At 42.3% G+C, this 14,241-nt stretch overlaps 1 protein-coding gene across 2 annotated transcripts in view; it reads right to left on the reverse strand.

Moving 5' to 3' along the window:
* LOC121293834 (protein tweety homolog 2-like) overlaps positions 1-11,322 on the reverse strand; it is a 141,785-nt gene extending 130,463 nt beyond the window's left edge. For both annotated transcript variants that reach the window (XM_041217213.1, XM_041217212.1), the window contains exon 1: positions 11,008-11,322. In XM_041217213.1, coding sequence (XP_041073147.1) covers positions 11,008-11,133 — 126 coding nt within the window. In that variant the 5' untranslated portion in view covers positions 11,134-11,322. The remainder of the gene's footprint in view (positions 1-11,007) is intronic.
* Positions 11,323-14,241: the final 2,919 nt, after the last annotated feature.

A 14,241-nucleotide genomic window follows, 5' to 3' on the forward strand; every position in this document is an offset into this window, starting at 1 on the left:
AATACGCATGCAACAGAGGCTTTCCAAGACAGCATCTACATGGGATACATAGGAACTGAACCTACCAGAAAGAACAAACCTTACAAATATGCTTTCTTGAGATTGGAGACTGTTGTAGAATGTACTATTTTACCGTCTTGCTGATAATTCTTACAAAAATTGGCACAATAGGTTGCAAAATGTATCCTTAAGGAGATCAATAACTGAGTAATTGATCTGAATTATATTTAACACACATTACTGACACATTTCCCATCAAAAACAATGGTATTCACAGCTGTGCAATAACTCTGCACTGTTACTTCCTAATAATGTCCCGAGGGGCCCTTTTCATTGTAGTGAATGTTTCTGCAACGACAGCCATGAAAGAATTTATTACCCGTATTTGCGCCCAATTATCTTAATGATGATGCAATGTCATAAAATGAAATTATTGATGACTCATCTAGAAAGATGTATTGTATAACACCTTTCACAGCCACAGGATGTCCCACAACGCTCTACAGCCAATTAAGTACTTTCGAAGTGTAGTCACTGTTGTAATGAATTTGTGCGCAGCTAGCTCCCATGAACAGCAATGTGATAATGGCGAGATAATGCACTTCCATGAAATTGATTGAGGAATTAATATGGACAGGACACAGAGATAACTCCCCTATTCTTTATCAAAATGCTGCCATGGGATCTTTTACACCTACCTGAGGACATCTGAAAGATTGTACCTCTGACAGCGCAGCACTCCCATAGAGAATGAGCTTTGATTTTTGTGTTCAAGTCCTGGAGTTGGATTTGAACCCACAACTTTCTGACTCAGAGGTGAGTGTGCGAACAACAGAGCTGACAGGCAGACAAATTAATCAAGTATTACCAGGCTTTTCAGAATTTTTACTTGAACTGGCAAACTTGGAACTGCCTCTAGATAAAAGCAAAATACTGCAGATGCTGGAAATCTGAAACAAAAACAGAAAATGCTGGAAAAACTCAGCAGGTCTAATAGCATCTGTAGAGAGAAGCAAAAGTTAACATTTCGACTCTTTCTGAATCTGAAGAAAAGTCATAAGGACTCGAAACATTAACTTTGTTTTTTTTTTCTCTCCACAGATGCTGTTAGACCTGCTGAGTTTTTCCAGCATTTTCTGTTTTTGTTTTGGAACTGCCTTTGATCGTTAGAAAAGAACACTTAGAAGCAATCACTTGTATACAACTTAGGCAAGGAAGAATACATTGTGAATATAATTGGATCATTAGTTTATGCAAAGCAAATCAAAGCTTTTCATACAGCTCACTAACATTATTGCTTCCAATCTGTAATATGCTTAAAGATGTACAAGTTTTTAAAACTCAACATTTTTTGCCAATTTCAGGCATTATTTATCACTTATCAGGGTAACACATAAAGACTGCAGACTAACACCACCATAGCAGGAAATACAATTTGATTAGAATTATGTTTCTTAAAAATTTAGTGAAATAATATGCCCGCTGAACCTTGTAATAAGAAATATGGCCATTGCAAAATGTTTACAAGTGTATTCTGGGGTTAAGAGCTTTAAACATTTACAGCAGGTAGAATGCGCAATCGATTTAGTGTTTTTGGTTTATCACAAAAGAGTTGTTTGTGCGATGCTTGACATTTGAAAGTTCTATTTCAAATAGTCTTGCTTTGATGGCACTCATTTCCTTGTCCATTTACACCAGTTCTGTTTCTGAATTGCTGCTCAGCTGTGGCTTAAAAATCAATCGATGATTCTGCTTTTCCCACAGGGACTGCTATTCAGATGCTAACAAGTGACATGGCAGTTTAGTCATATTGCTTTAATACTTGTGAATCACAGTTGTCCCATTTATTGTTCATTATTTAATCTATAAAATTCAACCAAATATTATTGAAGGTGTTTTAAATGGATTTTCTTATAAATGTCTATTTTCCTCCTCAATTTTGGCCTCCCTAGGCCATGCACATAACTAGCTCCCACACTACTATGAATGTTGCTGCAGATGGCTGTGAGAAACCCCACTAGGACTGACTGAAAGTTTTTCCTTTCTCTAGGGAGCTAAATGGTCTTTGCATAAATCCTCCCCAAAAACAGCTGAGATCACCATACTGCAGAAGTGATGCATTGAATTTGTATGGCCACAATCCATGCTGCAGCACTCTGATGTTCTAATGTACTGTTCCACTTAGCAACTCCATAAATGGTATTGATTTTAGCCAACTGAGGATTTGTATCAAGTGCACGCCATTGAGGGGAAAAGCATGTGGGTGTCTGTTAAAACTCAGGTCGGCTAAATTCCAATTTAGTGTTTCTTTTCAATGAGAGTTGATCTGAAGCTGCCGAGTGTGCAGGTCCATTGTCACCTCTCAAAGTCCATGTGACTTTTTAAATGTTTTTGTTCAGGTCACACTAAATATTATTTTAATGACAGCTCATAAACAATAAGTCTTTTTGTTCAAGGTTATGAAAATGTTCTTTTTGTGGGATCAGAACACAACTGTTCTGTTTAATTACATGTTCTCAGTCATTATCTGTAAATATTATGCCTCATTGTGTAATTTTGAGTTTATTTTCATACAGAAGCATTCTACTATTTTCCCCGGGGAGGTGGTTAGCTCAGTCTCAAAATATTAAAATCACCGAAATAGAATGAATTTAACATTCTAAGTTATAGAGTACAATACACTTTGCAATCTCTCCTGACATAAAATAACTGGGGTGGCCATTAGCTATGATACCGATAAAGATCCCATAATAACTTAGTGAAGCATTACACAATGACCATTCAGCACATGAACCCTATTCAACCTCCAGAGCTGGAGTGCAGTGACCTTGAGGGATGAACATATGACATGATCTATTTAACCATATGTCAATACGGTGGTGGGCAATAATGAATATTCTGACCCTGTTCCTCTTTTCCTATGGTGAAATGACCAGATCCTATCCGCCACAAAGTCCGGAACTGTATCTTGCTGGGTGGTAAAAGCTAATGAACTGCAAAAAAAGCACCCACCAAATCAATGCCTACAAATCTTCTTTGACTCATGACGCAGGATTAGTTACACCTCAAATCTAGTATAGTGATAACAGCATTCAGATCAATGTCTGCTGCAACAATTTCAAATGGCATCTTCGATGATTGGCATCAATTTGGCATTTCAGTTTTGAAATGTGGGTACAAAAGAAGTTCCCAACATTTAGTTAAGTAAAAACTAGAAAATTTTAAAATTGCAAGTCTCTTTTTTAGTCTGATGATTTTAGGCAACTTTATCAGTACACCAAATATGAATCTTTTAATGCATCACAAAAGCATGATCAACTAAAGATATATTTAATACAAAAATCTACAGATTTCCTAGTCAAGAAGGTAGTTTCTAGTTTCTCTGATCAAAAATTGAAGAAAACAGGGTGCATCACATTGATAACTTACCTACGTTTTGGCCCATTAGTCTGCCTTACCAGGTCGCTCCCCAAGCTATCATTTTTACCATGACATATTGGTAAGAATATGATCTATGATCAGCAAGAATAATTCCTCAAAGAAAAATCATTGCTGCTATTTTCAATAAAAAAATTGGGAAATAACACAATTAGAATGATGTCACTCATTAATTCTTCATTTATCACAGATTTGGTTTTTAATCTATTTTCACTTCTACAGTTGCACAATCATTAGCGGGTCTCTGGCAGAGGGAATTCTCATAAGGGGGAAAAATAGTATTGAAGTTAATATAATTGAGGTTTTTTGTATGGAAAAAAAATGTACAAATATTTATGTTTTGTGTTTTTAAGCAAAAGCAATTCAAAACAGAGGTGTGGATCCTTTCTGCCACATTGAAAATGCACAACCAAAGTTCACTTCAAGCCACATGACTATCACTCACAAATGATAGAGTCATCAACCAGCAGTAAGTCATAAGATCCTCAAGTCATACAATGGATAACAATTTAACCACGGAGAAAGGAGGAGATCAACTTAAGGCTTCCTGCTCAATGAAGAGTGCAAGGGTAGTCAATAAGCACAACAGCCAATTTACAGTTTCTCATAACTTTAAGTTCCTGCACTGAACAACACTAGTGTGACCCAGAAGGTACTTGGATTCACAGAGCTTTAAAGCACTTAAGGAATTACTTTGAAGTACAGTCACGAAGCAAGCACAGCAGCAAACCTTGCACACATCAAGGTCCCATAACCTTCTCAAGATTAATGAGCAGTTCATCTGTTTTCAGTGGTGCCAGTTGTGACAGAAAACTCCTTAGTATTTTTTTCAAATAGTAGCAGGAAACACTGGGCCAAACTTATATCGCCTTAACTTTAATGCCTCATCTGATGGCCAGAGCCTCAGACAATGCAGCCCTCAGTCAATACTTCCCTGAAGTGTCAGCCTTTTTTTTGAATAAATACCATTATAATCACTCTGTAGGTTGAAAGACAACTAAAATGCATGCTCAAAGCAGTGGCTTTAAATGGCAATTGATCAGGATTGCATTCCAAACATAAGAAACATTCAGAATGTATAATTAATAAACATAATATAGTTAATTGCATTGATAGAAGTTCAAGGACTCCCTCCTGCAAGCTGGAACTGGTGCCTTGCAGAGTATGAAGATGGAACTCTAGAGGCAATTACATTAATGTCTTTTCCTCCTTAGCCACTCCCTCAGGATCGAGGATGACTTGTTTCCATTCTGGTTTAATGGGTTCTGAGATGGCTGATAAGACCAATGTAAATTCTGCTACATGTGGGGCAGGTGTCACATGAAGGGTTGGACAGATGGGCTGTTTGGAGCGTGGTGCACTCCGTCTGACACCTCGACTTCGCCTCTGCACATTCCTGATGAAATCTTTTGATGTGTTTGGTACCTTCTGAAATTAACCTTATCACAAGCCAGGGCCTCCCATGAGTTGGTGAGAGCATCTAACCTCTTCATAGATGTAGTGGGGGCATCATTGAAGCATTTCTGCAGTCCTCCTGGAAGAACCCTACCGTAACCAAGTTCAGAGTAGAGCAGTTGCTTTGGGAGTCTGGCATCAGGCATACGAGTGACATGGCCTGCCCAACAGAGCTAGTCATGAGTGTTTAGCGCCTCAATGCTGGGTAAGTTGACTTGGGAGAGGATGCTGCTGTTGAACCACCTTTCTTCCCATCAGATTTGGAGGGTCTTGTGAAGGCATCGGTGGTGGTACTTCTCCAGTACTTTGAGGTGCCTGCAGTAGGCTGTCCAAGCCTCTGAAGCATATAGGAGTACGTGGCTCACTGCTGCCCGGTAAACCACAACCCTAGTCTTGGGTTCGAGATCCTGGTTCTCAAATATTCTTTTCCTCAGCTGGCTGAAGGCTGAGCTGGCACATTGGAAGTGATGATAAATTTTGTTGCCTATGTCTGCCTTCGTTGAGAGGAAGCTCCCAGAAAAACAGAAATCCTCTTCCATGATCTCACCGTTGATCTTAGTTAACAGGGGAGGTGTTTTGTTATACAAGCTGGTTGGAAGAGAACCTTAGTTTCCTGGGTGTTTAGTGGAAGGCCCGTTTTCTCATATGCTTTAGATGTTAATATACTATTATAACGGCAGAACCACCTGCTCTTTTCAGTCTATTCATTAATTTTAAAATGTCATGTCTAGGTAAATCATTGGATTATTTCCCTCAACGCAGTACAAGCACTTGCTTATGTGTCACATTTGTTAAAGTAGCACAACAGCTGGCACACAGCATCACATACAAGAGAAATTCTTGAAGATAACTCAGCATTTGAACTGAGGCTATCAATAACAATAGATATGTCAATGTCAAAGTTGACAGAGATGTTCCGATAGACATTGTAATTATTGCGACACTGTTTAAAAGCTTCAGCATCAAATAGAGCCACTTTAAATAACAAAGACCAAGATACTGAATAGTTTACTGATGATATTTAGTCTTCATCAACTCAGTCTGTGAATAAGTCCAGGAAAACTTCTCTTGCCCTGGGCTCACTGATTTTAAGTGCTTAGATCACACAGTCAAATGCTTAAAAAGGTACAGTAATACTAGTTGCTTAAGTGTTGGAAATAGCTTCATTATATGAAACATAAAACTAATTTGTCCCCCCCCCTCCCCATAATTCTGCCAATTTTTAACTTTAAATGTTTTAATGGCTTCATGAAGGGGAAATCATGCCTAACAAATTTATTAGAATTATTTGAGGAGGTAACAAGCAGGATAGATAAAGGTGAACCAGTGGATGTAATATATTTGGATTTCCAAAAGGCGTTTGATAAGGTACTGCACATAAGGCTACTTAATAAGATAAGAGCCCATGGTGTTGGGAGTAGTATATTAGCATGGATAGAGGATTGGTTAACTAATAGAAGATAGAGAGTTGGGATAAGGGAGGCATTTTCGGGATGGCAACCTGTAACTAGTGGAGTGCCGCAGGGATCAGTGCTGGGGCCTCAATTGTTTACAACATATATTAATGACTTAGATGAGGGAAGTGAATATACTATCGCCAAGTTTGTGGATGACACAAAAATAGATAGGAAGGTTTGAGGATGACACAAGGACTCTACAGAGGGATATAGACAGGTTAAGTGAGTGGGCAAAAACTTGGCCGATGGAATATAATGTGGGAAATTGTGTGGTTATGCATTTTTGCAGGAGGAATAGAGGAGCTGAATATTATTTAAATGGAGAAAGACTGCAGAAGGCTGCAGCACAGAGGGATTTGGGAGTCCTTGTGCATGTATCCCAAAAAGCTAACACAAAAGTTCAACAGGTAATAAAGAAGGCAAATGGAATGTTGGCCTTTATTTAAAAGGGAATGAAGTGTAAAAATAGGAAAGTCTTGCTAAAACTATACAAGGCACCAGTTAGACCACACCTAGAATACTGTGAACAATTTTGGTCCTCTTATCTAAGGAGAGATTTTCTGGCAATGGAGGCAGTCCGGAGAAGGCTCACTAGGTTGATCCCAGGTATGGAGGGATTTTCTTATGAGGAGAGGTTGAGTAGGTTGTGCCTGTACTCATTGGAATTTAGAAGAACGAGAGGCAATCTTATTGAAACATATAAGATTCTTAGGGGACTTGACAGAGTAGATGCTGAGAAGTTGTTTCCCTTTGTGGGAGAGTCTAGGTCCAGAGGGCATAATCTCAGAGCAAGGGGGCGCCCATTTAAAACGGAGGTGGAATTTCTTCTCTCAGAGGGTAGTCAATGTGTGGAATTCTTTACCACAGAGGACTGTGGAGGCTGAGATAGACAGCTTTTTAATCAGTAAGGGAATCAAGGGATTTGGAGTAAAGGCAGGAAAGTGGAGTTGAGGATTATCAGATCAGCCATGATCTCATTGAATGGCGGAGCAGACTCGATGGGCCAAATGGCCTGCTTCAGCTCCTATATGTCTTATGGTCTTATTCTTCAAACTTAAAATAATTAATTTACATTCCTTATACCTCTACCCCATGGTCCCGACTAAGAAAAAAAACAAATGTTACAATTACCTAAAAGTCAACATCAAATGACTATTTTCTACACACTGCCAGTCCATCCCACTTAAAGCTGTCAATCGAATGGTAAAGGTGTTAAGATTGACTTGCTCATGTCATAGATGTAAACAGATCAATGTGAGATGCTTTGATGCACTTAATCAGGGAAGTATACTCAAAAGTGTTAATAATATTACAATTGTAAAAAATGAAAATTTATATGCTTATGAACCAAAAGTCACTTAAAAAAATTGAAGGATTTTCCACAAGAAATTGGCAATTCACCTTTGCTCAAGCAGAAAAAGTAGAAATGCTAAATAAATTGGAATTGCAAAAGTTAACCATGCAGAACTGTCACTGTCTATACCAGCAGCCTGTGGAACCTTATCCAGAAAAAAATCAACAAAGCATATTTATCCAAGAACTAGTGTAACCCACTGTTTGGGGATAGTGTTCCAAGTTAAGCTAAAGCAGAGATTTGAATTTACACATCTGCATAGGACTAAAAGTACACAAAGGATTCTCTAAAAAAAAAACGGCTTTATTATTCACTTAAAAATCTTCAGTATATTATAGCACAGGGGTCTATGATGCTGATTCTGGACTCTGCAGCCAAAGGTAATTGATCCCAGAACTTGATATTCATGCAACGCTTCATTGGACACTCAGCAGTGGGGCAAATCACTTTGGTGAATTTCTCGACCACAGAAAATTTTGGCAAGAACTATAGATCAACCATGATAATTCCAAAGGAACAGAGAAAAATTAGCAAGATTTTGGGGAGGCAATTTGGAAAAACAAATTAAATACTTGCATCTGAAGCCAATATGAAGCCAATATAAAGCTGAGAATAGGCTTTGGGGTGAAGAATAAAATGACTTCAATATTAAGCATATTTTGTAACCAGTATATGAATGGATGTTTCAATATTAAGGAGAAATAATTTTCAGCTTTATCTATTGCTTCAGTAAATTTGCTGTATTACAGTAAAGTAGAAAACTGTCATGGTCTGGCTGCAGCTAGATCATTGTAAATATCAGAATTCATATTCTGGATCCACTGAACAATGAGACCCCAACTGGTGTTAATTAGTGGCTTTGAGTCATTTATGCCAACTTTCTCCCTTCCAACCTTGAAAGTGCAAAGATTTGTTGGACATTTGGCTTCACAGGGATTAACAATTAATGCACCAACTCATTTTTTATTACAAATGTAATATCATACTCTGGTCAATACAAAAACCATTTTTTTTATTTCTAGGGTACAAATCATGAAATGACTCAGTGCCATAAAAGCTAAATTTGAACATTAAATGGTTGGGGGGGGGGGGAGAAGGGCATGCAAATAAGGAAATAAATTCAGCTCTAAGACAGTCTTTACTGTAAGTGAAACATTTAAATTGTCCCAGATATTTGCGCTTTATTCTAGAAAAAAAATTACTTCCGTCATATTGTTTCCTGCACTCATCTTTTATTTGCCCTTGAATTAAAACCCCTCAGACTTGTATTATATTTCTAACTATTGCATTAAAGTCCCTTTGAACTTTATAATCACATTTTAAATACATGTCTCAAATTGTTTTGGTTACAAAAATCACAAAGCATTTCCTTTTGTGAATCACTTTCTTTTGAAACGATTTGAAAGTTGACTCACAGTCTTACTGCAAAAAAGTCACTACTTGAGAACCCTGGCTAACTTCTCTCCGTAGTCTGAGGGCAGGGCCCCATAACAGAGAGATGTTAGCTCTGCGGATTGAGTCTGGGATTTCCTTGTCTTCCTGGCTTGGTACCAACTATTCAGCACATTTGTTCACTCAAGGCAACGTTCTCTAAGGTCTAATTTTTCAAGGCGTCTTCTATGTAACTGTTGTTAGGGGGCTAATTCTTCAATACGTTTTCTATTCTTCACAATTTTTTCAACTGATATTACATTTAAATTTACTTGTGAAGGGTTAAACATAGGGCCATTATTACAACTAGGCAAACAAAGCACTAAGACAAATGCTTCGGAAAGACCTTAAGTCGAGGTCCTCTAGCATCAAGGTGAAAATCCACAACATGATCCACACAGGAACTCAATATGTTGCATACAATCACATCTGCACAGAACAAATGCTAGGAAATCATCAGGGGCTGGGTAAGGGATAAGGCAGACCTGATGAGATTTTGGGATGCAAAAAGCAGGACACCAGTACTGCCAGAAATATGTTTTATGTCATGGTGATGGATTTGATCTTAGTAAATTACACCATTTGAGAAGGGCTTAGAAATAGTGGGCAGCTGATCAAATCTTCACTGTGCAAAGACTTGCACTTTACCCACTACATTACACAACACAGACAGACAGGCGGGGACCACAGACAGGCCAATGGGGGTACATCGACCAATGGATGCAGGGGAACGCACGAGCAGGCACGGGGACACGCACAGGCAGACGGTGGAGTGGGGGGAACACACAGGCACACTGGGGGCGGGGGGCACACAGGCACACTGGGGGCGGGGGGCACACAGGCACACTGGGGGCGGGGGGCACACAGGCACACTGGGGGCGGGGGGCACACAGGCACACTGGGGGCGGGGGGCACACAGGCACACTGGGGGCGGGGGGCACACAGGCACACTGGGGGCGGGGGGCACACAGGCACACTGGGGGCGGGGGGCACACAGGCACACTGGGGGCGGGGGGCACACAGGCACACTGGGGGCGGGGGGCACACAGGCACACTGGGGGCGGGGGGCACACAGGCACACTGGGGGCGGGGGGCACACAGGCACACTGGGGGCGGGGGGCACACAGGCACACTGGGGGCGGGGGGCACACAGGCAGACCGGGGGGACACACACAGGCAGACCGGGGGGGGGGGGGGGACACACAGGCAGACCGGGGAGGGGGGGGACACAGGCAGACCGGGGGTTGGGGGGACAACACACAGGCAGACCGGGGGTTGGGGGGACAACACACAGGCAGACCGGGGTGGGGGGGGGTGGGGGGGAGGACACACAGGCAGACCGGGGGGGGGGGGGGGGCACACAGGCAGACCGGGGGGGGGGGGACACGCAGGCAGACCGGGGGGGGGGGGGGGCACGCAGGCAGACGGGGGACACACACACACACAGGCAGACGGAGGGGGACACACAAGCAGACTGGGGGGGGGGCACAGGCAGATGGGGGACACACACACAGGCAGACGGGGGGGACACAGGCAGACAGAGGGGGACACACAGGCAGACCGGGGGGGGGGGGGAGAGACACACAGGCAGACCGGGGGGGGGGTGGAGACACACAGGCAGACCGGGGGGGGGGGGGAGACACACAGGCAGACCGGGGGGGGGGGAGACACACAGGCAGACCGGGGGGGGGGAGACACACAGGCAGACCGGCGGTGGGGGGGGGGGGGGGGTGGAGACACACAGGCAGACCGGGGGGGGGGGGGAGACACACAGGCAGACGTGGGGGGAGACACAGGGAGACGGCGGGGAGGCAGAGGGGAAATGAAACGAAGAAGTGGCACAGACACAGTCACTTTTCTAGACTCTCTGACCTGCTGGTAGTTGCTATCCTGCGGGTTGAACGTGTTGTCCACTGGCTGCAAGCGGAGGTTCACATGCGGGAAGTTATGCAGCCAGTAAGTCCACCACGGAGCGATGTAATCCACCCGGGAAGCCATGCCGGGAACGGGGGAGGGGGGGTGTGGGGGGTAGAGAGAGAGAGCAGGAACACTCGGGAAGGACCCTGGCCCCCCCACTCCCAGCAGAGGGAAAGCAACAAGCCGGCCCCCCCCACCTGCTCAAAGGCAGGCAGCCAGGAACCAAGCCCAGCGAAAGCCCATCTCAGGAGCGAGCCGGAACAGAGGCGCGTCCCCGACAGCCTACCGGGGGCGCGCGCAGTCTGCCGCCTCGGTGACGCGCAATGACTCGCGCGCTTCGTTACATTAGCCAAAGTCGTGCTGAGAAGTTATCACAAGAGTTTGAGCGGCCGGACTCCGCTTTCAATCTCCTTCACCACCCCCACCCACTGTCTCAGCTCTCTCTGTTTTAGGACCAATAAATAAAAGTGAAATCAACACATATGTTCAGCGTCCCGATCCCGGGTTGCTCAGAGCAGTCATTAACCGCTAACTGCTGGAGATTTCGGGTCAATCCGAGTACCCGACCCCCACCCACCCCGTTCACACCAGCCACAAACTCCCACTCTTGGTGTGGTGGCTGCTTTAGCGCCGGTAAATCAGACAGAGTGGATACCACACGATTAAATGGTGGGAATGGGGGTCCCAGACAAGGTTGTAGTTGAAAATACAGTCAGCGTCATTGTAGCAGACCTTGCACTGGCAACTAGAAAATATTTTCCTTTAATTGTGCTGAAAAGGAAAAGGGGCCCAGGAGAGAGGAAATGGATTAGATTTCCTTTTTTTAAAAAAATGCTGGAAATATGCAAAAAATCAGATGTCATATCAATTAAAAATCAGTTACCAGCCACTTAAAGACAAAAACACATTTTATTCACTCGTCCCACTCTTGGGAACAGAGGGTACTCGATATGCATTGAGACCATTAGTAAATTAGTGCAAGTGTGCTCCCCATCACTACAATGTTCTGTTGACGAGGATTCGGGCAATTGGCTTGGCCTGATGAGATAGCTGTGTCGCTTATACCCTGTGGTTTTATCAGATTCCCTGTATTTGCATTTTCCTTCCTTCGTCCTTTTGTTACTGCCTTACTTTACCACACTGAACTTGCCAGTTGGCCGATGTCACCACAGGCAGCTGCCCAGTCACTTACCAAGGTTCCCTCCTCTGTAGGGGTTTTGAAGTAGCTGATTTTAACAGGCAGCAAAAAAAAAGGTCCACCCTCTGCGAGACCCTGTAACAAAATCGTGGCAATTGAGCGAAATCAAGACAGTCGTACTGCATAGGAGGCTTCAATGTGAAAAGGGTTGAGTGTGGCAGAGACCATTGACGATTAGGAGGATATTATTGTGAAAATGGGGATTCCTGCACAAGAAGTCCTTCATCTAAAACTGTATGTTTAGCATAACTGCTGGTCGTTTGTGAAAATCCTGAGAAGTATGAGCTTTATGCCCATTCATTTAACCAGTCCATATCCTTTGTAACTTCCTGCTCCCATATTACCTCCTAATTTAGTGTCATATGCAAACTCGCACACATCGCCTTCTATCCCTTCAGCCAAGGTATTAATAGTGAAAGGATGAGAGCCTCGTATAAGTCCCTGGTGAACATCACTTGATACATCCCGCTAATCAGAGAATGTTCCCAACTTGTCTGTAATCTCCCAACCAATTATCAATTCATGTTGCAGTTTAATTTCCAGTCCTATGTGCTTTTATTATTGCTTATCTCTCAGACAGAACCTTATCAAAGGTCTCCTGAAAGTCCAAATAGACCATACATATTATGCAATACTTTAAAGTTCCACTTTATTTGTTATCGCTTTAAAATCGCTGTAATTTATTTTCTAGTTTTCGTATTCCCCACCCCCCAAAATTCAGGTATAGTACAAACACTGTCTTGTATAACTTCTATGCTGAATCAAGGTAGGCAAAAGATCTTCAATCAACAATTTGTTATGAATTAATACTACAGGACTGTGTTCTTGGCAACACTCTAAGCAATGCTTCATACAGCCGAAAACAGGGAAGTTGAGGTGGGAGAATCACATGCACAAACCCGCAGCAAAGCCTTCTATGTCAGTATCTAATAACTTTACTGATGCTTGTAGCTAAAGAAAAAAAGGAATGCAGATTTAATACTTGTGCCTGCCATCTGCTAGTGACAGCAGCGAAAAAGATTTTTTTTAAATCTCTCAAAACAAGAGAATGCTCTACTTCACGTGAAAAATAATCTGAAACTGTTTCAATTTCTCATTTACTTATAAGGAATTGTCAGAGAATTTCTAAAACCTAACTTTCCTCATTAAAATGTGTACTTTGCATTTGTCTACATCGAACCATTCACCAGCAGAACCTCAAAATATCAAAAACCGAATAGTTGCAGCACGTGACTTTCACAAAAACAACTAATTGTCCTGGATCTACTTTTCGGCCCTTATTTTTGATTTTCCATTTCCGAAGGAATCTTTTTGAAGGGCTTCAAAGGGAAGCAGGCAGTTGGTCATGTTCCAAATTAAATTGGACAATCTTATAGTGCTGCTGTCCATAAGGTTTTTCTTTTTGTTGTTTCATGAAATCATAAAATGATCTCCTACAAGCAACTCAGTTGAATAAAGCAAATACAGTCCAATAACAAGAATTTTATAAACGTCAGGTAGCAATGCTCTTAACATTGAAAAAGACAGAGATAGAAAGAGGAAAAAGGTCACTTGGTATGTACTCCTCCTCCGTCAGGCACCATGCCCTATGAGGGCATTGATATCCATTGGATTAGTCCATGATTATCTTTGGCAAAATACTGCAGTAGTCTTCTGCAGTGTGGCTGACCAGGAAACTACTGCCTGCCATCAGGTGTATTGGCAGGATTTAAAGACTGTTTGGCTGTTTCATGACTTCCATGGCTATCAAATCCTGAAGTGGGATTTGAACCCAGAGCTTCTGGCCCAAAGGTACGGATGGTACCACTGCGCCACAAGGCCTCAACCTGGACCCATCATCTCCATTTAATTTTTCTTGAGGTAGTATAGCTGATCCAAAATTCCTAGATATTTTTCAAATCTCAAATTGGGGCCATTTGTTCTAATTTATTTGTTTAGTCCACTTTAAGACCAGCTTATTAAGTCCCCCAAACCAACCGATTTCAATTCAC

The sequence above is a fragment of the Carcharodon carcharias genome, chromosome 22, assembly GCF_017639515.1.
Source record: "Carcharodon carcharias isolate sCarCar2 chromosome 22, sCarCar2.pri, whole genome shotgun sequence".
Classification (NCBI taxonomy): Eukaryota; Metazoa; Chordata; class Chondrichthyes; order Lamniformes; family Lamnidae; genus Carcharodon; species Carcharodon carcharias.